At 47.9% G+C, this 21240-nt stretch overlaps 1 protein-coding gene across 1 annotated transcript in view; it reads right to left on the bottom strand.

Annotated features, from left to right (window-relative positions):
* The window catches only part of LOC149325097 (phospholipid-transporting ATPase ABCA3-like), a 282026-nt gene that overhangs the window by 203084 nt on the left and 57702 nt on the right, over positions 1-21240 (bottom strand). Inside the window, exon 5 of the mRNA XM_089564187.1 lies at positions 8163-8357. Within this exon, the coding sequence (XP_089420313.1) occupies positions 8163-8357 (195 nt within the window). The remainder of the gene's footprint in view (positions 1-8162; positions 8358-21240) is intronic.

The raw sequence follows: 21240 nt of genomic DNA, 5'->3' as shown, positions 1-21240 counted from the left end.
GGGAGCGTCCACGCACGGCGTAATCTCGGCTAGGAGATACAAAGCGCGGGGACGATGGCGACGGGGAACGTGATAGGCGGCTCGGCGATGAGCATTCTTCCCGACGCAAAAACTCTTCGGTTTCGGCTGGTCGCTGGCCGGGTCGGGGTCGTGGGGCGTCGTAAGAGAACCCTCGGATGCCCAGTATTCTGTATGGGGAGTGCCGGAGGACGTGACCGGCTTCGCCACAGTGGAAGCATAGTGGAGGGCGCTGGTCGGGAGTTCTCCACTCGTCGCATTTCCTCGGCTGTGCGCGTCGCTCGTAGGGCGGGCGGGTTGGGGCGAGAGGGCGGCGGTCCACCGCAGCTGGTTGAGGGCGATAGGGGCTTGGGTCCCGTCGTCGAGGTGCAGGACGGCGCACAGCTGCGGCGTAAGTCATGGCTGCGGGCTGAAGAGGCTGCGTGGTTGTCGGCATCACACCCAAGGACTTTTGAACCTCATCCCGGATAACGTCTCTGAGCGATGAAAGCTGCGGATTCGTTCCCGTAGGCAGCAATCGTCGGAGCTCTTCTCGCACAACTTGTCGTATAACCTCCCACAGACTATCGTTGTTAGCGGTGTCCAGGCAGCTTGCTGACGAAAATCGCTGCTGGCGGTCATACTGGCGGTCTCTGGCAACAAGAGTTTTTTCCATGGTGGATGCCTGTTCGACGAATTCCGCGACGGTCTTCGGTGGGTTCCGTACGAGGCCCGCAAAGAGCTGCTCTTTAACTCCTCGCATAAGCAGCTTGACCTTTTCATCTTCCTTCATGCTCGAGTCGGCACGCCGGAAGAGACGCTTCATCTCCTCAGTGTACATTGCAACGGTCTCGTTTGGATGTTGTATGCGAGACTGTAGCAGCTGCTGGGCTCTCTCCTTTCGCACGACGTTCGTGAAGACCTTCAGAAGCTGCTCCTTGAAGGTTTCCCAGTTCGTGAGGCTAGCTTCCTCATTCTTAAACCAGATTCTGGCTGGTCTCTCCAATGCGAAGACGTACCTAAGTTTCACAGCATCATCCCAGTTGTTGAAGATAGCCACACGGTCGAACTCTTCCAGCCATTCTACGGGGTCGGCGCCAGGCGAAGCGTTGAAGGTTGGTGGCACTCGGGGCTGCGGAAGAATGATTGGAGTCATCGTCTGGGGCAAGCTCATGGTAGACGTTTCTGCTGGCTTCCGCTTCCGGGTAGGGTCCGGCAGAATCCCGAACTCTGGTGCGTCCCCTTGCAGACGTCGGCTTGCGCGGTGGACTGGACTCAGGTTGAGCGGTAGATGACTCAGAGGGCTGGCGTCACGACTTGTAAGGGGTGTCCGGAACATGGAAGGCTACCCAGCACCTCCACCAGATGTCACGTTGTAGTGACGGCAGTCCAGCGGTCAGGAAGACACCAGAAAGACTTGCAAACGAAGCTCTTTATTTGGGCTGACTTGCGCCCGCAAAAGAACTGAATCACTCGGTGGCGGAGTAAGCAACAAGCGTGCTCGTCAATCGTCGAACTACGAATGCCCGCCGCTCACAACATCGCACAATTTAAAGCCGGCAAGGAAACTTCGAGATAACAGGTGAAGATCTTCTACAGTAATCTGGAAGCACGTAGATGCAGCTCTTTATGGCTGTGATCAATCGAGATTAGTCCGGTCGCTTATCGCGTTACGAACAAAATGATAACACCCCTTTCCTGCGGCCTTGCCGAACGAACGGACACTACAATGATACGTGGCAATATACAACGACGTACTTGGCGCGCGGGCGAGCGCCGGTAATGGCCGGTCACGTGAAGTCGCCAACGCCGCGCCAGGCGACCGCTGCGACGCATAGAGGGGATGACATTTTCGCACTGCCTAGCGCAGACAGCTTTCGGTGGGTAAATCTGCGCGCTGGCACATGTCATTTTGTCTGAAAAAAAAAAAATGTATGTAATGTTGTAAAAAAATGTGCGGCTCAAACGAGTCCCGAAGCGGTTCGGAAAGGTTCCTTTGAATCGTTCCGGTTCCGGTTCAGTTCCAAGATGGCGCAAAAAATTGGGTTTTGTTCGGTTCCGGGCAAAAGAATGGGTTCGGTTCCGGTTCGCCACCCTGGTTCTGAATTTTATTTTAATGAAGGAGAGGTCCTGCTGAAGGTCCACCAACGCCTAGCGAGATGGAGCATGCCCTGTCCACATGTTTCCTTCCTCCTCTAAATTCAACACATGTCTTCTAAGGATTTATTCTTCAGACGCCGCTTACGCGACGCACGCCATGGACGCCAAGGCAGGGCGCAGTGCCGGAAACGGACGAGGCTTGCAATGCCGCCCGCAAATTTGGCACAAATGCTTAAACCGGTGACTTGCAGCACGCGCTAGCATCTGGTGTAAGAATACAATGTTCTAGAAGGCCTTGTAGTGGCAAGAGCGAAGGGGTTTTGACGGGAGGCGCTGAAACAAACAAAAAAAAGCGATCGGGCGCGCGCGGCGCTGCCGTTGAATTCTGGAGAAAAGCTAGCCGTTTGCGTTGCTGTGTCGCTGCATTCAGTGAATTTGAGCGTTGCCGTTGGAAAATGGCGCGATTCATTCTCGCCAGGGTAATAAAAAAATGCCAGGGGCTTAGCTCAGCTATGCCAAGATATATGTAGCGAAAGGTACGCTATATCCCTCGTTAAGGTTGGAGGCGAGCGGCGTCGGCGCGAGGCGCCACCGGCAGTGGTGACGTCACTGCGCGGCTTCTCTCGTTCGGAGGCGAGCGGCGCGGCGCGCGGCGCACCAGCTGCGCGGCTGTGATGTCACTCGGCTCCTCGCACATGGGAACAAGTGGCACTGAAGGCCCACAGCGGAACGGCGAGGCTGCGGGTAATGTAGGTCTCGCTACAAAATGGAAGCTGTCGTGAGCAGCAGGTAGGTGATGAATGCATCGTCGCAGTCAGGTGACCAACCGGACAGGTCGTTGGCGCCCCGAACAAGGTTCGGTCGCCAGTGAAGCGGCGATGGAGGAAAAATTCGGGACGAAACATCGCAAACCTAGGTGAAACGTCGAAAGAAGGCTTCGAAGTTCCTTCAGAGTGGACGGCTTGGGGAACTCAGCGACGGCATGAAGTTTGCATGGGTCAGGAAACATGCCTTCCTAATGGTGAATTCCAATGGCAGATCGGGATCAAGTTTTTCTGCTCGGTTTGGATCAGTCGTATTCCAATGGCAAAATGGGAGCGCGAGTTGTATGTTCCAATGGCAGATCGGGATCAGGCGTAAATCCCGGATCGCTCCGTGGAGCAGCGATTCTTGATCTGCCGAAATCGGCGGATTTGACCGGAACCTCGCGTGACGTTTTCTTTTCCGCCGCGTCTGCTTCCTGTCGCGACCGGCAGCAGCCGCTTCGTTCCTGTCGTCGCTACGTGGCGAGCCGGGCGAGCCAGGACAGACGGGCACTTTCCAGTCAACAGTGGACGGCAATGATCTTGCTTCGAGCCGTGCGGCACTAATTTTGTTTCATGGAAGTGACAGTTCCGACTCGGGCACTGAAAGCTCAGAGCCCAGCAGTGAAGATTCGTCTGAAACGGACAGCGAGTGTGAAGCTGCCGGCCTGTATATGCATGCCTGCCGCCGGCGTCAGAAAAATGCGCTAATATTCTTTGTTCGCGTTCATAACAAGCCCTGGAGTAGAGGAATGTAAAAAATGAATCATTTTTGAGGATCGTTGGCCAATACCGAGTTGCTGGTAGAAGTGATAACTGCGTTACAAGCAAATTTCTTCCTGATGCCCAGTGCGGCTGGCCTGCTGTCTGCTAGCTCCGCTGTTGGAGGCGTCGCAGAAATCGATCATGTCTTTATTTTATTATGAGACGAGGAACACAGTAAAACGGTGACGCGAGTAGCACCTTTACTACAGCGCTGGCCAATTCCGAAGCGCCCTCAGCTGCGGCATCGATGAAAAACAGTTAGGCTTAGCGACGACTACGGCAGCCAGGGAGAAACGTTGGCCGGGGGGCAGCGCAGTTCGTCGCTCGGCGTGTCCGCGGGCGGCGTCGTTGCCGAAAGCTCGACTGTCTCGCTGATTGGTTCAGCGGCTTGCGTCTCGCAGTCGCAAGGCTGGAAAATCGAGCAGCGAGCAACTTGCCTGCGCGTCGTCCGCCACTTCTTTCGTGAACGGTAGGGACAGGCTCACCGGCTCTCCGAAGACCGCGGCCGCATACTCGCATGTTCACGGAGAGTGGACCATCCTGTACATACGCTTTGGTTTTGGTTTTGCATTACGGCCTTCGTACTACTTCCTTTTTGTTTCGCCGAGACGGCGTCTGTCAACGCGGAGATCGCGCCTCGCGCAACTCCTGTCGCACTCGAACACGAAGCTAGCAGGGCGTCCGCTCCGGCGGCGCGCCTAGTTTCCGCGGTCGCCGCTGCGGCGCTGCCGTCGCGCTCCCGAGGGATCACTGGCATTCCAATCGCAAACTGGGAGGTGGCAAATCTACGCGCTCCGACGCGCTCCGTACGCGATCCGACGGAGCGGTCTCGATCTGCCATTGGAATTCAGCATAAGAGACGACGTGACCTGAAATTGTCAGTTGGCGGGAGCTAAAGCGACACATTTTGAGATAAAGTTGGAGCCCCGCTGCAGTTAAACATGTCAACACGTGCTCCGAGCGGTGAGGGTGCGTCTCGAAATCAGGAGCGAAGACGGTAATGTCGCCTAAGTAGCACAGGCGTGTTTTCCACTTCAGGCCACGTATAATGGAGTCCATAATGCGCTCGAAAGCCGCTGGCGCATTACAGAGGCCGAAGGGCACGACGTTAAATTCGTACGGGCCATCGTGTGTCACAAAAGCAGTCTTGCACGGTCAGCCTCCGCCACATGGACCTGCCGATACCCCGATCGCAGGTGTAAACATGAAAAGAATTCCGCGCCCAGGGTGCAGTCAAAGGCGTCATCGATTCGCGAAGGCGGATAAACGTCTTTGACAGTGATCTTGTTAAGCCGCCGATAATCGACGCAAAACCGTAATGTGTGATATTTTTTTTGCTCACTAGAGCTACAGGAGAGGCCCACGGAGTTCTGGATGGTTGAATTACGCCTCGCTGAAGCATGTCGTCCAACTCATTGTCAATAATCTGGCGTTCGGTCGCCGAAACACGGTACGGGCTTCGACGGAATGACAAGCGGGCTCTGGTGTCGACCTCGTGCGATCCAGCCGGCTTTCAGCGACGTCTAAAAAGGAGCGAAACTAACCAAGTAATTGAAGAAGAACTCGCGCATGTTGCGGTGGGGTAAGGCTGGCGTCAACGGAATCAGCAAAGGCGTCGTCTGTGGCCAAAGCGGGAGATGCGGACAAAGTAAGAGAATGAGTAGCAAGAGAACATGATTCGGCGCAACGGCCGGGTTCGACCAAAGAGTCGGCGAGCTGAATATGGCCAAGGTATTGGCCACGGAGAAATATTCAGGTGCTCAGAAAAGGGTTGGAGATCGGGATCAGGCTGCAGCCATCTTCAACAGTGAGCACAGCGAACGGCAGAGGCAGACCGTGAGCAGATGTAGACGTCGGATGGTGCAAAGACGACGGCGCCTCAGGTGCAGCGAGGCCGGTGACAGGGACGGGGACAGATGGGCACGGAGGAATGTCGATGTCGTCAGCCACAGACAGTTTGCTCCACGAAGATGATGTATCAGGCGAGGCAGCTCTGCACAAGAAGGGCCAAGGCGGTGAAGCCCTCCGCAGAAACATAGAGCACATTTGTAGGAGACAAACGAGGCATTAAAGTTGCCGCCGAATACACAGCTATTGCCTCGGAAATTGCGGCAACTAATTTTACTGGGGCGTAAGGGAATGACGACGGAGTGGCGAAACCGGGCGGCGCCGTTGCGATGGCTAACGGCTGAGAGCATACGGCCGGCGACCGGATGCATCCACCTGTTCGGGAGACGACGGACAGGGCGGAGTCTGTGGTGTCGCGTAGACGTAGGTTCCGGGGTCATCCACGGGTGGTAGCACACGGCGTCGGCAGAGACGCGCAACGTGACCTGGGACACCACACGCATAACATATCGGAAGGTCGTGACGAGTGCGTCAAGGGTTAACACGATCAGGGCGCTGTCGGGTTGGAAAGGCAGGATGCGGGGTCGGAGGATAGAACGGGGCAAACTAATCGGCCCTTGGTCTTCGAACGGCGTCGGCGTATGTGAGCGGCGCCGCAGCAGGAGCCAAGGTACGAACAGGAGGTAGCACTTCGGACACTTGTACGCGAATCACAGTTTGGAGGGTTGGAGACGGGTTGAAGGAAGGTCTCTGAACGCCGTGAAGAAGTGACAGCTGTCGAGCCACCTCCTCACGCGCAGAGTCTTTGATCTGGTCTAGCAGCGAGCTATGAGATGTCGGCGCAGCGAGGCTAGAAGGCGAGTCAGGCTGCATGGAGGGTAATGGTACCAGAATGCGCTACTTGCGGAGCTCAGTGTAGGTTTGACGCAGGTTGAATACGTCGGCATCCGTGGAAGGGTTCCGGGTGGTAAGCAACTGAAACGGTTCAGATGCGATGACTTTCAGGACGTGTTTGATCTGGTCCGCCTCGAACATAGACGAGTCTACCCTTGTACAGAGATTGGTGACATATTCGATGTAGCTGGCGAATGATTCACCCTGCAGCTGGGCGCTCACTCACAGGCGCTGTTCGGCGCACAGCTGCCGTACTGCAGAGCGCACAAAGATATCGGAAAACGATTTTAGAAATCAATAATTTTGCTTCATGGAATAAAAAAGTATGCATGCTCAGAGGGTTACCTGTTGTTGTTCTTGATGTATTTCAATTTATTTTTTATTGCTGCCAGCGTATTTATTAGCTTTAGCTTCCTTAGTAAACTATGTGTTAGCGCTATGTCTCGTCTCTTATCTTCCTTTGGGCTCGTGCTGTTTCGCTCTTGCACTAAAATATCAGGACTTGGTGATGATGATGATGTCCTCAGCTTAATTATTTGTTGGGACTTTTTGTCGTCTTTCCTTATTTTTATCCCGTATAGATTTATGACATTTTGCTCCTTGAGACCTTCCAGCTTCTCTTCCTCAGTGACGTGGATAAAATCTGGTTCCCAAATCATACCGCGGGTGGTGTTCAGGGATCGGTGTGCAGGGACTGACACAATAACGTCCTCAGTGGACACTAGGTTGGAAAGTTTGGAGTACTGGACGATGCCTTTGGCTCTAGTAATAAGTCACCATTGGGCATTTTTGACAGCTTGTAGCCTGAACCGAAGGCACCAGTTAGACATTTTGAGGCTAAGAATGGGGACATAGTTCTTGGAGTTTTTTCTGTTTCTTCACTATGAAGGGCATGGTACTTTGAAAATGATTGTTTAGTTTTCCTGAAGCAGTGGGCCTCATCGGTCCGCACCCTTTTTAGAGTGCGATCATTATGCGTAGAAGGTGGTGCATAGAATATTATTTTATGTTCTGCCACGGTGCCAGCCGCGTACCACGCAGCCCAAACAGGGGACGAGATAGGAACTTGGAAGAAAGTCCTGTCCACGCCAGCTGTACACCCCTAGTATAACACAATACGACGCGACTGAGGGTTGTTGGCCACAAAAGGTTAACCGCCGCCGCCAGGAAGAAAGGTAAATTAAAGAAGTGATTAGGTGACAGGAGAATTGTGAGAAACAAGAAAGGAAAGCGAAAGATGAAGGGGAGGATAGGAAAAGGTGACTGCCGATTTCTTATGGTCGGGTCAGGCTGGAGGTGCGATCTGCAGGAAGCCGGGGAAAAGTGGTGTGTTGCCTCCACCAAGGGGCCTTAAAGGCCCATACGCTTGGTATCGGCCGAATCACCAGGATCCCCTTTTCCCTTAACACGGCTGAGCGACGCACAGCAAAGTGGGGGTGCTCGGGTCCATGGTGACGCAATGCTCATCAACATCCCACTTCTGGGATGTCACTGAGGATGCTCGGGTACCCGTCGTGTCCAACTCACCAAGATCTTGTTGCAGACGCCCCTGCAGGGACTAACACTGAGGTGCTGCCTTACATAAAAATACTATCACAAATGAGTCAATCCCTTACGACCGGGTCAATAACCTCGCGGTAGTATTAGATGAATCACGTGAGTAACCGCGACTAAGCGAGAGGTACCAGTCAAGATGTGATCTTTCCGCTCTCGATTTCCGTTGCACTAGAATTAGTTGGAAATATGTTCGCTCACCTGCGCCGTAGCCGAGGTCTGCGACGTTGACGAGGAAGTAGCTGAAGGCAACGTTGGGCAGCAGCAGGCAGAGGGTGATGACCTTCTCCTGAATGCCCCCCTGCTTCACCTCGGAGGGCACGGACGCCGTCAGTCCGAACGGGATGATCATGGAGGCGAACACTACGAACGAGGTGGTGACGAGGCCCACGGAGGCTGCGACATTGCCCGCAAAATAAAGCAGTAGTAGAACTTTGTGACGGGTTAGTTGGTACATCGTCTTGAAAGAATGTCGTACGCCAAAAAGGAACGGAACAGGAAGGAAACATAGAACAGGAAAGAGGCGCCTCTTTCCTGTTGTATATTTCCTTCCTGTTTCGTACTTTTTTTGGCGTACGACATTGTTTAAAGCAGTAGGTGTGAGAACGAGAACCTCGCCGAGTGCGGTACAAACGGGTTTTGAAAACGCCTAATTCCGGCTTGCTAAAAGAGAAGCACTGATCTCATCCGCTACGAAATGTAATGGGACCTTAAGTAAGCGCAAAAGTAGAGACTCTGCTCCCTAAACAGGAATTGGGGACACCACACAACCAGTGCGACTAAGGCTAGCGACCTGTAGCACTTCAATAGCAGCCAGTCGGTCATTTTTTTAATAGGTCAAGAATGACGTTAGTGTTGATTTTGGAATGCTTGTACCGAACTTCTGGTAATTGCGTAATCCAGTAGTGCCTCTGACTTATTTCATTTTCAGTACACCCTGCAGCGCTGACGCATTATAATAGGGGAGTGGGTGCAATATTAAAGTGACTAGCAGTAAAATAAAACACTGGAGAAAGAACAAAAAAGGGGGAGGCACGACAAACGTAAATCAATCAAAGTCAAATCAAGTCAAAGAGCGGTTTACACTGCAGCTTCTTATCACCGGCATCACAAGTGCGGCAATGTTTTGGCAATGTTTTGACAAGTGCGGCAATGTTGACCAAGCAACAGTTTTGTTCAGGCACAGGGACCAACTTGTGCGGGAACTCATGGAGGCGTTTCATATGCGTATCAGTGGAAATAAATGCATCAGCCAGACTTCTGTCCGCTTCTCTGATAGGGAGTTCCGCTTTTTGGCAAAATTACTGGGGTACACAGGGGGTGCCATGTGATGTTCTTGATGTCAGATTGGTATGTTTTGTTTTGTTTTTCCTATTTATATGTGTTTGTGTTTCGGAATAAATCTTCAGTTGTGAGTTAGCGCTCGTCCTTGTCTCGTCTTGCTTTGTCCTGGTTTTTTTCTGCGCAAATTTTTGCAGTATGCATATCAACCAACTCTCCCAGCTTTCTGCTCTTCTAAGTGAAACATTTACTGAACAGTGATTGTAGGATGAGTGTCAGAATGATTGCTAATGACTTGAGCATTCCTCAAACCCAGCTTTTTGATATCGTGACAGAAAACTTAGCCATGAGGAAAGGGTGCGCCAAGTTGGTGACGGGAGTGTGGTCAGAGGAGCAAAAGGCCAACCGGAAAGCGATCTGCAAGGATCTTCATCATGTGAATGAGGACCCCGATTTTTTGTCCAGCACAAGGCGACAACGCTGCCTCAGCCCTCCTACAGCCCCAACTTGGCCCCGCCAGACATTTTTCTATTCCCGAGAAAAAAATCGACGCTCAAGGGGAAAAATCCCGGATCGACAGAGGCGGTTCAACAGGCCGTGACGAGGGAGCTAAACAACATTCCGGTCCAGGCGTTCCTGGAGGCGCACGAAAACTGGAAGACTCATTGGCAGCAGCGCGTAGGTGCGGAAGGGTGCTACTTTGAAAAATTCTAATCGTTTGTACTTTTCTCATGAATAAATTTTATTAAAACAAATGAGTCCTACTACTTTCAGAACAGACCCTGTAGTATGCCGCCATCCCGTACCCTGCGACAAACGGTCGAGCCGCAATGTTCATATAAAGTCGCAAAGACGTGGAATTGGGGAACATAGGTAGCCGGTTCAAATACCTTCCTCGGGCTAGGCTCTAACTTAACTACGAAGTTTATGCTGCCCGAAACACTGAATCGTATGACACCATTTGGAAGATTCTCCGCCAAACGGTTGGCTCAGAAATTTGACGATTTTGACGCCTGCCAGACAGATATACATATACTGATCGACATAGTTTGGCCGCCGCGGTGGCTTAGCGGTTATGGTGCTCGGCTGCTGACCCGAAAGACGCGGGTTCGATCCCGGCCGCGGCGGCTAGAATTTCTTTGGAGGAGAAATTCTAGAGGCCCGTGTACTGTGCGATGTCAGTGCACGTTAAAGAACCCCAGGTGGTCGAAATTTCCGGAGCCCTCCACTACGGCGTCCCTCATAGCCTTAGTCGCTTTGGGACGTTAAACCCCAATAAAACCTAAAAAAAAACATAGTTTGGTTTCGAGTGGTGGTGCTTGGCCATGAAACTATCGCCTGTTATTATTTTTTTTTCATTATGTAACCACCTAGGTTACCATTGCAACCACTGGGTTACGACTTGCCTTATAACGCATAACGCTGAGCACCGAAACGCAAGAATTAAAGATTAACGCTTTAAAACAGCACCAGTACGCAACCTTTTACCAGCAGTATCTGAAAGGTTGGTTGGTTGGTTTAAAGCTCGTCAATAAGTTCATCCAGCTGAGTGGTGCAGGACACTCCTTTGCGGAAACCATGCTGGTTGGGAAAGAACAAGCTGCTTAGTTCTAACTGCCTAATTATTTTGCTGTCATGTATTTTTATTTATTTGTTTCAATGCTCTAAATGCCCATGTGACCTGAAAAAACGCACATATAGCAGATAGGCAAATAAAGAAAATCAGAAAGGGTACCAAAAAATGCACCTACGGAAGTCACAAAACATGGCATCTAACATTTCGCGGAAGGTAACGACCGACACGCACACACCCAAGCAAACGAAAAAAAATATTTAGTGAAACACAAAGCGATAAAAACGCATATCACTACGTTGGAAGCTTCTAAATGACTAAAGGGCTGTTTGAAATGATGTTTCAGCGACAATCGCAATGCTAGATGAAAGCGAATTCCACTCTTCAAAAGCCAGGACCAAAGGTGAGTATTTGTACCGTTCTGTTCGAGTGAAAGTGGGATCAACCTTTTTGACATGATCTAGAGGACCCGATGTGCGCGGTGCCGGGAGAATATGTGAACATGCAAACGGTGTGTTGCTGTGCTAGAGCGCGTGCAAATAAGATAAACGACTGAATTTTCTGCGCATGACCAGTAGCGGGAGGTGGAGCGATAATTTCAGTGCTGTCACACTTTGGTGCGGAGAGTACTGGAAAAGGATTAATCGAGCACCTTTGGCTTCTATAGATTTCAACATTCAACGATTTCAACGAAATTTTCCTGTCTTGATCGGAATGTCAATTCAATTATCATGTGGGCGCCTGCTCGGGAGTATCTTTAACTGCACACCGAAAAAAATCCGAGACGGCCCTAAATTCCTGGAAATGTGCCACGTGCAAAACAGCCAACGCCAGAAGTGGTCAGAGTGCCGCAACCGATGACGAGGTAGCTGAGCCGAACCTTTCAGCTGAAATTTTAGAGATTCACCGCAAACTTGCCATTCTAATTGAAATGAAAGTTAAAGTAGATGCCTTGGAAGAAATAAAGGAGTGCCGCCGCGGTGGCTCAGTGGCTATGGTGCTCGGCTGCTGACACGAAAGACGCGGGTTCGATCCCGGCCGCGGCGGTTGAATTTCTTTGGAGGAGAAATTCTAGAGGCCCGTGTACTGTGCGATGTCAGTGCGCGTAAAAGAACCCCAGGTGGTCTAAATTTCCGGAGACCTCCACTACGGCGTCTCTCATAGCCTGAGTCGCTTTGGGACGTTAAACCCCATAAACCAAACCAGAAATAAAGGATAAATGTCGAAGCGTCAACGCATGAGATGTCTTCAAAATATGACGAGGTCATCATTCAGATGAAGCAGCAAAATGCGGACATCGCAAGCCTACGTAAACGTGTGGAGAAGCTGGAGGTCAAAGTAAATGATCAGGAAATTCATGAGCTTCGGCAGCAAGTAAATGACCTCGATCAGTAGAGCAGACGGCTCAATCTAGAAGTACATGGTCTTCCCTTACATGAAAGTGAAAATCTGATATAGAAAAGCTTAATCGTATCGCAGACGATGTGCAGCTTCCACATCTCTCTGGGTCTGACATTGTATCCGCACACCGCCTTCCGCTGAAGCCACTAGCTGATGCAACTTATGTCAAAACCGATTAAGCTAGTACCGACAAGATTGTCAAGTTTCCACCCGTTCTTGTCCGCTTTACTTCCCGTAGAACAAGAGATGCTTGGCTCGAAAAAAAAAGCTGCACTGAAAGAATCAAGAAAAAGCATTTATTTCAATGAAAACCTCACAGCACAAAAAAAAGCTTTTCTGGCACACGAAGGCACGAGCAGATGAAAAAGATTATGAATTTGCGTGGCACAAGAATGGTAGACTGTTCGTACGCCGTGCCGCCCGCTCCCGGGTTATCAGAATTGTCACGATGGAAGACCTCGATAAAATAAGGTAGAGGCAGTCATTTGTGCCAGTTTCTTGGTTTATTTGGGCTCAAAATGACAATCCCTTTTCACGAATGCAAGTACTATGACACGCAATCCTTTAAAGAAAGCAGATCATTTCGTCGTGGCAACCGGCTCTCTATGTTTCACTTGAATGCACAAAGCTGAAAAAGTAAGCATGAATCTGTTTGCTTGCTCCTAGATGAATTAAACCACGAATTTGATATTATGGCTTTTTCTGAGACATGGTTTCGTGATGAGTCTGATGCGGTGCACTTCCCAGGATATAGATGTGTCTCACTTCCCAGGAAAAACAAAAGAGGGGGGAGGTGTAGCTTTTTATGTCAAATCAAACTATTCCTTTGATGTCATTCGTGAGTTTACGGTTACGCTTGATGACTACGAATCTCGGATGATTGAATGTGCTAGCACTATATTTGTCGTTGACTTCCCATCTTAAACATCTTTAAGTATAATCCTAAACGCTTCTGGAGCGTAATAAACCTAGCACTAACGACAAAGTGTCATTACTTTCGCCAACTGGAAACCCCATTCCGGACCATCTTTGTGCCACTTCACTAAATGACTCTTTTGTCCAGTCATTTTCTTCCTGATCCGTTGATCGCCACCATCCCAAACTCCAATCGTGTAACTACTACTGTATGGATCCAATTGTGTTTGACTCTCATGGCATTATACCGATCATCAATAATTTAAAACAAGCATCTTCTAGCGGAATCGATGACATTAATAGCAAATTTCTTCGGAATACTACTGAATATATCTCTATCATTTTGGAAAGCATATTCTCACAGTCGTACCATGATGGCGTACTACCCGAGGACTGGAAAACTGCTAATGTCATACCTGTACATAAAGCCGGAGAAAAACAGAACCCGTCTAACTATCGACCCATCTCTCTCACATCAATACCGTGCAAAATAATGGAACATATAATTTTCACTCACCTTGCTAATTTTCTTGAAGATAATAGCTTCTTTTCTCTGACCCAGCATGGCTTTCGGAAAGGTTTCTCCTGTGAAACTCAATTACGTTACTTTCGTTTACTAATGATCTGCATTTCTACTTAGACTGCGCGTTTTCCACAGACTGTATATTTCTCGACTTCGCTAAGGCATTCGATAAAGTTAACCATTCAGCATTCTAAACTCAGCATTCTAAATATTGACCCTTCTGTTCTGAACTGGATCCGCGCGTTTCTTTTTTCTCGCCTTCAGTTTGTGCATGCTAATGACACTAATTCTTCTACCATGCCAATTGGTTCTGGGGTTCCTCAAGGATCTGTCCTTGGCCCTTTTTCTGTTCCTGATTTATATTAATGATCTGCCTGCTACTGTTAACTCTAGGACTTGTTTGTTTGCCGACGACTGCGTGATTTACCGTAAAATAACTAACGATTCCGATATTCGCTCTCTGCAGGTCGATCTTAATAACATACTAGACTGGTGTCATAATTGGATAATGGAACGAAATATTAAAAAATGCAAATCTATGAGAGTTTCACGTTGAAATACTACTTGCCCTCCTTATTTTCTTCACAGTCATCCCCGTGAAAGCGTAACATCGTACCGGTATCTTGGCATACATATAACTAACACCCTGTCCTGGAAACTTCATATAGAACATATAGCATCTAAAGCAAACAAAACGCTATGTTATCTTGGAAGAAATTTTACACTTGCTCCATCTTCGTTAAAATCATTATTATACACGACCTACGTATGACCGCAAACGGAATACGCTGCATCCATATGGGACCCTGGACAGGTCTCACTGACACAGGTTCTGGAAACTGTCCAGAATCGTGCAACTAGATTCATTTTAGGCAATTAGCATCGTAAATCTAGCGTCACCCAAATGAAAAGGTCTTTAAACCTCCTGCCACTAGCTACCCGCCGTAAGCACTTTCGCATCTGCCTATTCCATAAGATTTTCTACTCCAATTTTCAACTTCGCTCTCGATGGATTCAACCGGCACCGTTCATTTCTCACCGTCGTGATCATCAACAAAAGGTCACAGTGCCTCATTGTAACACAGTGACATGTGCGCAATCCTATTTTCCGCTAACCTCTAAAGAATGGAATTCCCTAGCCGCATGATTAACTAGCATCACTGATACAACTCAATTTAGAAGAATACTTACCACTCTGATTACATAATGATCGCTTTTGTATTTTATTGTAGTGTTGTGTTCTCCACCTACTAGTATTGTTCTTAAACTATTTTATTAATGTTTTCCGAGTTAATTTTGCTCACTTCTTTTTATCTTGCCTCAGTTGTTCTATAGTTTTGTATGAATTGTGCTTTGTTTACTTTTTTCTTGTTATCAACTGCCCTTCCCCTCTGAAATGTAATTTGTACCCTGAGGGTATCACAAATAAATAAATAAATAAATAAATAAATAAATAAATAAATAAATAAATAAATAAATAAATAAATAAATAAATAAATAAATGTTGAGCGCGAAGCTAATATTTGGCTAAAGAACCTTTTTAAATGGCTAAGAATAAATAAATTAGAACTTAAAATTAAAAAAACAAAGCACACTGTTTTTCGCCCTCGTGGTAAGCATATTGATGAAAACATAGCGCTAAAATATAACGGTGAGACCATTCAGCGCTCCATTTCTCATAAATTTCTGGGAGTTTTGTTTGAAGAAAACTTGAACTAGTCAAATCATATCGACAGGATAAAAACCAGTATTGTGAGCTCTATTGGTATTATTAATAAGTTAAGAAACCTGCTACCCCAACAACTGAAAATTCAGCTGTATTATAGTCTAGTTCATTCACGCCTTCAATACTGTTTATCCGTTTGGGGAACTACAACAAAAACCAACCTAGATAGGTTATATACATTACAGAAACGAATAGTACGCATTCCAGAAAATGCACCTTACAGGACCCATTCTGCCCCGCTTTTCAAGAAGAACACTGTGCTAACTACCGAAAACCTGGTAAACAGAAAAAATGCAATTGCCATATTCCGCGCAATCAAGCTTAATGAAACTGAATTTTTCCGAAAACATCTGCTGGAGGAACACAGCTACAACACAAGGTGCGCAGCTTACAACATATGTAAAATACGCATAAATTATGGCATGCAAAAGCAATCCTTTGTTATACCAGATTTTTAAAATCGTCACCCAGCCATCATGACAATTGTAAATCAATCATCGTCCAAAGGGTTTTCAAAAAGTTGAATGCCTACTTAATGTCATAGTAGAAAGGACTTGACATGATACATTTCTTGCTTTTTGAGTGCCAGTTTCTTACCTTTCCATCACGTTTTGTATCGCTGCATGTTTTTTCATTTTTTCACCTATAATTCAGTGCCTGCAACCGTTTTCATGCCTACATTTTCCTTTTTTTCCTTCACAGTATGCTGAGGTGCTGTGTGCATTGAGAGGCTGACACTCGTCAGGCATCCGTGCCTTTTTGTCAGCCTCTTAGACAGACCTGTACATTTGTATCACGTCTGCCTGAAATAAACTTTCAACTTTCAACAGGCATGATGAGGACTTCAAATGACTGATGCGTATTCTATCGCACGCCTGGCCAGCATGTTTAATGCGTGTAGTCGTGTGTCCTGACTGTCTTGGTGCAATTGGCGTCTAAGAAGGTGAAGTTATTTTAAGGCTTTGCTAGTGACCAGTTCAGTCTTAGTGCTCAAGGATAAATTAGAGTTGGAAGTTGCACCGAGGTATTTTACTGACGCTGTAGTTTCGATGACAGTGTTATTAACTCTGTAGGCATTAGAACTCGTGTGAGTAAGGGAAGTAAAATTGAGATGTTTAGTTTCATCTGCTTTAACTACCACTTGCCACCTGCCGAATCAATGAGCTCATCAAGGTCGGTCTTTAGAGCAATGATGTCGGAAAGGTTAGATACAACTCGGTAAATTACACAGTAATCTGCAAATAATCGTATTTATGTTCGATGTGAGGCCATTAATATATATTAGGAAAAACAGTGGACCCAATATCGAACCCTGAGGTACTCGGGAAGCAATGCAAAAGTGGTTGTTGGGAGACTGCACAACAGAGGTGCCAGAACAATTGATGCCCTGGAGGGCGCACTTAGCCTATGCCTTAAGGGTATGACGAAAATATTTAGTGGGTTAATGCCCTTATATGCAGAATTGGCCATTCTATACTTAACACTCAGAGATGGCGGCGAGTACCACTACCAGCGCAGCGGTTAAGAGATGCGTCACTGCACTGGCAGGTGGCTGTTTCTATCACTGCCACCAGTAGGGATTGCACGACCCGTGTTCCTTTTCCTGAGCAACCTCTCGCGCAGCTGGCGCCACGCTCCTCTGAACTTACATGAGCATACAAGAGTAATGTATATTGAAATGAATTTAAGCGTACAATAACACGCACACAGGAGGAAACACACAGGACAGGCGCTAACTTCATCTGATTTATTCGCAGGTAAGAGAGCGAGAATATATACATAAAACGAGACATGCGCAGTAAAGAAAACATCGTCATTTCACAATGCGTGCTCAAGTTATCTGTATTCTGCCTGCAAAAGATTAACCGAGGTGTCACTCACACAGTCATGCCCCCTCTTCCTGATGTGAAAGGCTTCTAATAATTCACGTGCCGTCTTATCACCGCCTCTGCCAAGTATCTTTATCTCCTTCAGCCGCGGCTCGCACGCTCTGCAGTGCGCACAATGGTCGGCCAAATGTGTCCGTCCGCCCCTTAACGCCCGCAAATGTTCCCCCGCCCGGTCATTGACACACCGCCGAGTCTGGCCTATGTAAGCCCTACCGCAGGTCAAAGGTATCTCGTAAACGACAGCGGAACAGCAGTCGACATACTTCTTTGAGTGCTTCTTCCTGCAGCCACTCTTCTTTTCCGCGCACGAAATGCGTGAGCAAAGTTGGGCGAGTTTCTTCGGTGCGGAGAACACCACAGGAACGCCGTGTCGGCTTGCCACTTTCTTCACATGATGGGCAACCTTGTGGATATACGGAACCACTACTGGTTTGAACGAGTTCCTTTCCAGTACGTTCGCTTTGGCGAACATGAGCTGCTTGGTTTTCCGAAGTAGGGCCTCGGCCACAGAAACAATGACCGCGCAGGGGAACCCAGCCATAAGTAGTTGGTGTACTTGCTTATTAAAGCTACACTGCATAGCATGCGGGCACGACTACGAGAGAGCAGACCCCAGGCATAGGCGGGCAATAGACCTTTTAACAGTTTTCGAGTGAGCGGAATCAAAAGGTAAAAGCTCTTTCTGTGCCCTCGAAGCGTACTCCCAACATACATGATCAACCCCTAGATTAAAATTGACGTCTAAAAACTGCAACGAATCTTGTAAAGGGAGTTCGTACGTAAATCTTAATCCCCTCCCGTTGTGCTGAAAGCTCTCCAGGACGCTGCGAACTGCGTCTGGGTAAGAAATGTTTAGTTTTTTTCAAAACAATAAGAAAATCGTCTACGTACCTAAAAACCTTCAGCACTCCCTTCCCATTAAGGCTTTGCTCAAGGGCAATGCTCAATGACCGGGCGGGGGAACATTTGCGGTGGTTAAGGGGCGGAGGGACACATTTGGCCGACCATTGTGCGCACTGCAGAGCGTGCGAGCCGCGGCTGAAGGAGATAAAGATACTTGGCAGAGGCGGTGATAAGATGGCACGTGAATTATTAGAAGCCTTTCACATCAGGAAGAGGGGGCATGACTGTGTGAGTGACACGTCGGTTAATCTTTTGCAGGCAGAATACAGATATCTTGAGCACGCATTGTGAAATGACGATGTTTCTTTACTGCGCATGTCTCGTTTTATGTATATATTTTCGCTCTCTTACCTGCGAATAAATGAGATGAAGTCCTGTGTGTTTCCTCCTCTTGTGTGCGTGTTATTGTGCGCTTAAATTCATTTCAATATAAGCTATGCACCATCTAGCCCAAACAGAAGTTTTGTTAAATTATCTATACAAGAGCTCGAGCAGTAACTCGGATTGCTATAGCAAAGGCACAAGATCGTACGTACACGTACATACACGGTGAACGTACATACGGTGACAAGATTCTTGGTCGGTGTTGGTGACCGCATGAGCTGTTCCGCACTGCAACTAATGTTAACATTGGACATGAAATGTTCGGGATTTAAATGTACCAGTCTTGAATCACATTGCTATCGAGGCTTCAAGTATTTGCAAAGTGTCTAACTTCACTGTTCTTTTCTCTTTTCCATTCGTAGTGCATGAATTCATTATTTCAACGGAACAGTTAAACCGGACGGAAGGACAGATGAATGGATGGATGGACGGACGGACGTCCGGACGGACAGACGGACGGACAGACGGGCGGACGGACGGACGGACGGACGGACGGACAGACGGGTGGACGGACGGACGGACGGACGGACGGACAATGGATGGTAAAGCGGTCGGGTGGATCGTTGGATGGATGGAACGTTCCCTTTGAAACAGGGCAACGGCAGGTGCGATCATGCTCGGTATTATATTTTCTATGCATTTCTATAATCATTGCATCAAATATAAGCATATAATCAATAAATTCGCCATTTTTCTTTACACATATATTCCATTCACTTTTTGTTTCAACAATTTCTAATCTTGAACTTGTGTTCTTACGAAAGACTGCTTATGTCATATCACTGTGCTCTTTTGACCAACCAAATTTCAATCGCTCTTTGCTAATGGCCACCGGAGATATACTGACATTACATTTTCTATCTCTAAACCCTGGCAGAGTCACTGTACTTGTATTGACATCTGGGTGGATACTATCATATTATAATAAAATTTGTTCCTTTGCTTCTGCAGATTTATCTCCCCTGAGTATGTGATATTTTTGGTTCAATTTCTTTTTAGTATTTGGCTAAGCTTACAGCAGCACCTAGTGGTAAATAGCAGAAATTTTATGAGAAAGGATAAGAGAGCATTTAAAAGGACTCATTCTCATCAGTTGAATGGAAAAATCAACGCTGTTTTACCGAACGCGAAAGAGAAGTTTGAATATGCCAGGGCTGAACAAATTTTTATCTTTTCCTTTAAAAAAAAAAACTGAGAGCAGGCAAGAAAAAATGGCTATTTTTCTGGTGGTGTTTTTTTAACAAACATTCTTTGATGCTTGACAGTAGAAATCACCATTGAGCCCATTCCATAGCCCATAAATTCCCGGGTACGGACGCAGATTTAATAACAGCTATGCAAAAAAACTTCATAGGGGGCCCCTCTCCGTCTTGCGAAACTCCATATGAGGGCCAGCCATACTGACCCCTTGACTCTCCCATAACACTGTCAAAGGTATACGTGGCAGCCCGTATGTCCACAAGAAACATAGCCCCGAATGGTGAGAGGGCTACAAACGTCATGATCAGAAACCTCAGCAACGACCATCTGACGGGCCTAACCAAGTACATCAACGAAGAACTGTGGGAGAAGGGTCAGCTCCCGTCGGCTTGGAAAAACGCGGACATCTTCACTATACCTAGGGCAGAAAAGCCTCCGGCTATAGAAAGTCTCCCTTCAATTTCCATCACCTCTTGCCTGGAGGAGCTCTATGAACGAGTAATCCACATAAGGCTTAAAATTACATAGAAGAAAACAACCTATTTCCTTCATGCATGCTGGACTTCCGCAAGGGACTGTGCGCGCAAGATGCCTTCCTCCGTATTAAAGAGGAAGCTATAAACAGCATCCCTAAAAATGGCGAAGACCTCCTTCTCACAGTATACTTGAAAGGAGCATTCAGCAGTATTGGCCACCACACCCTATTACAAGAATTAAATAAGTATCAACTGCGGGGACAAAATTTTCAATTACGTGAAGGCCTTCCTCTCGAATCGCACAGCCACCATTAGAATCGGAGAGCTCCGGCCACCCAAAGTACCCATGCCCAACAAAGGCCCTCCCCAGAGCCCTGTAGTCCCTTCAATGCTGTTCGACGTAGGACTGCTCAACTCCGACAAAAAACTCTTAACCCGCGAAGATATCGGCTTCACCTACTATGCGGACGACATCATCAAATGGGCTACACAGGGATCCTTCGCGCAGAAGGAAGAAGCTCTGCAAGCAGCTATAGGTGTGGTCGAAGAATTTATCAGAGAGAGCGGTCTTCAATGCTCCCCGGAGAAATCCCAATTTATCAGGCTACACCGGAATAATTACAAGTCCTCGGGAGAATATGAACTCTACCTAGGAAACCAAGAAATTGACATTTATTACCGCCACACAAACAACTGTCTCCCTCGGCTGCTGGAGGAGATACAAACGCGTATCCAAGTCTTTACACTTTAAGATCAGACCCACACAATACCCAAGTTACTGCTCCACGCTCTGCCATACAGGTTGGGAATTCCAGGACAAACCGGACAAAAATAGTGTCACGCCTTAAAGACGAGCAGTGGGAGGAGGCCCTGGCCAGCGACAACCTGGACCAGCAAGCCTGGATCATCCAGTTAGTCCGCAAGTCAGCTACCGCCAGCGGAGCCCTGGACTATAGGAGCCCCTACATCCCGGCTCCTGCAAATTAATCTATGCTAATTAAATGTTTT

Source organism: Amblyomma mixtum, chromosome 10 (assembly GCF_055824585.1).
Source record: "Amblyomma mixtum isolate Tamu chromosome 10, ASM5582458v1, whole genome shotgun sequence".
Lineage (NCBI taxonomy): Eukaryota > Metazoa > Arthropoda > Arachnida > Ixodida > Ixodidae > Amblyomma > Amblyomma mixtum.
The sequence above is the reverse complement of the archived record's forward strand: the minus strand, read 5'-3'. Positions and strand labels throughout refer to the sequence as shown.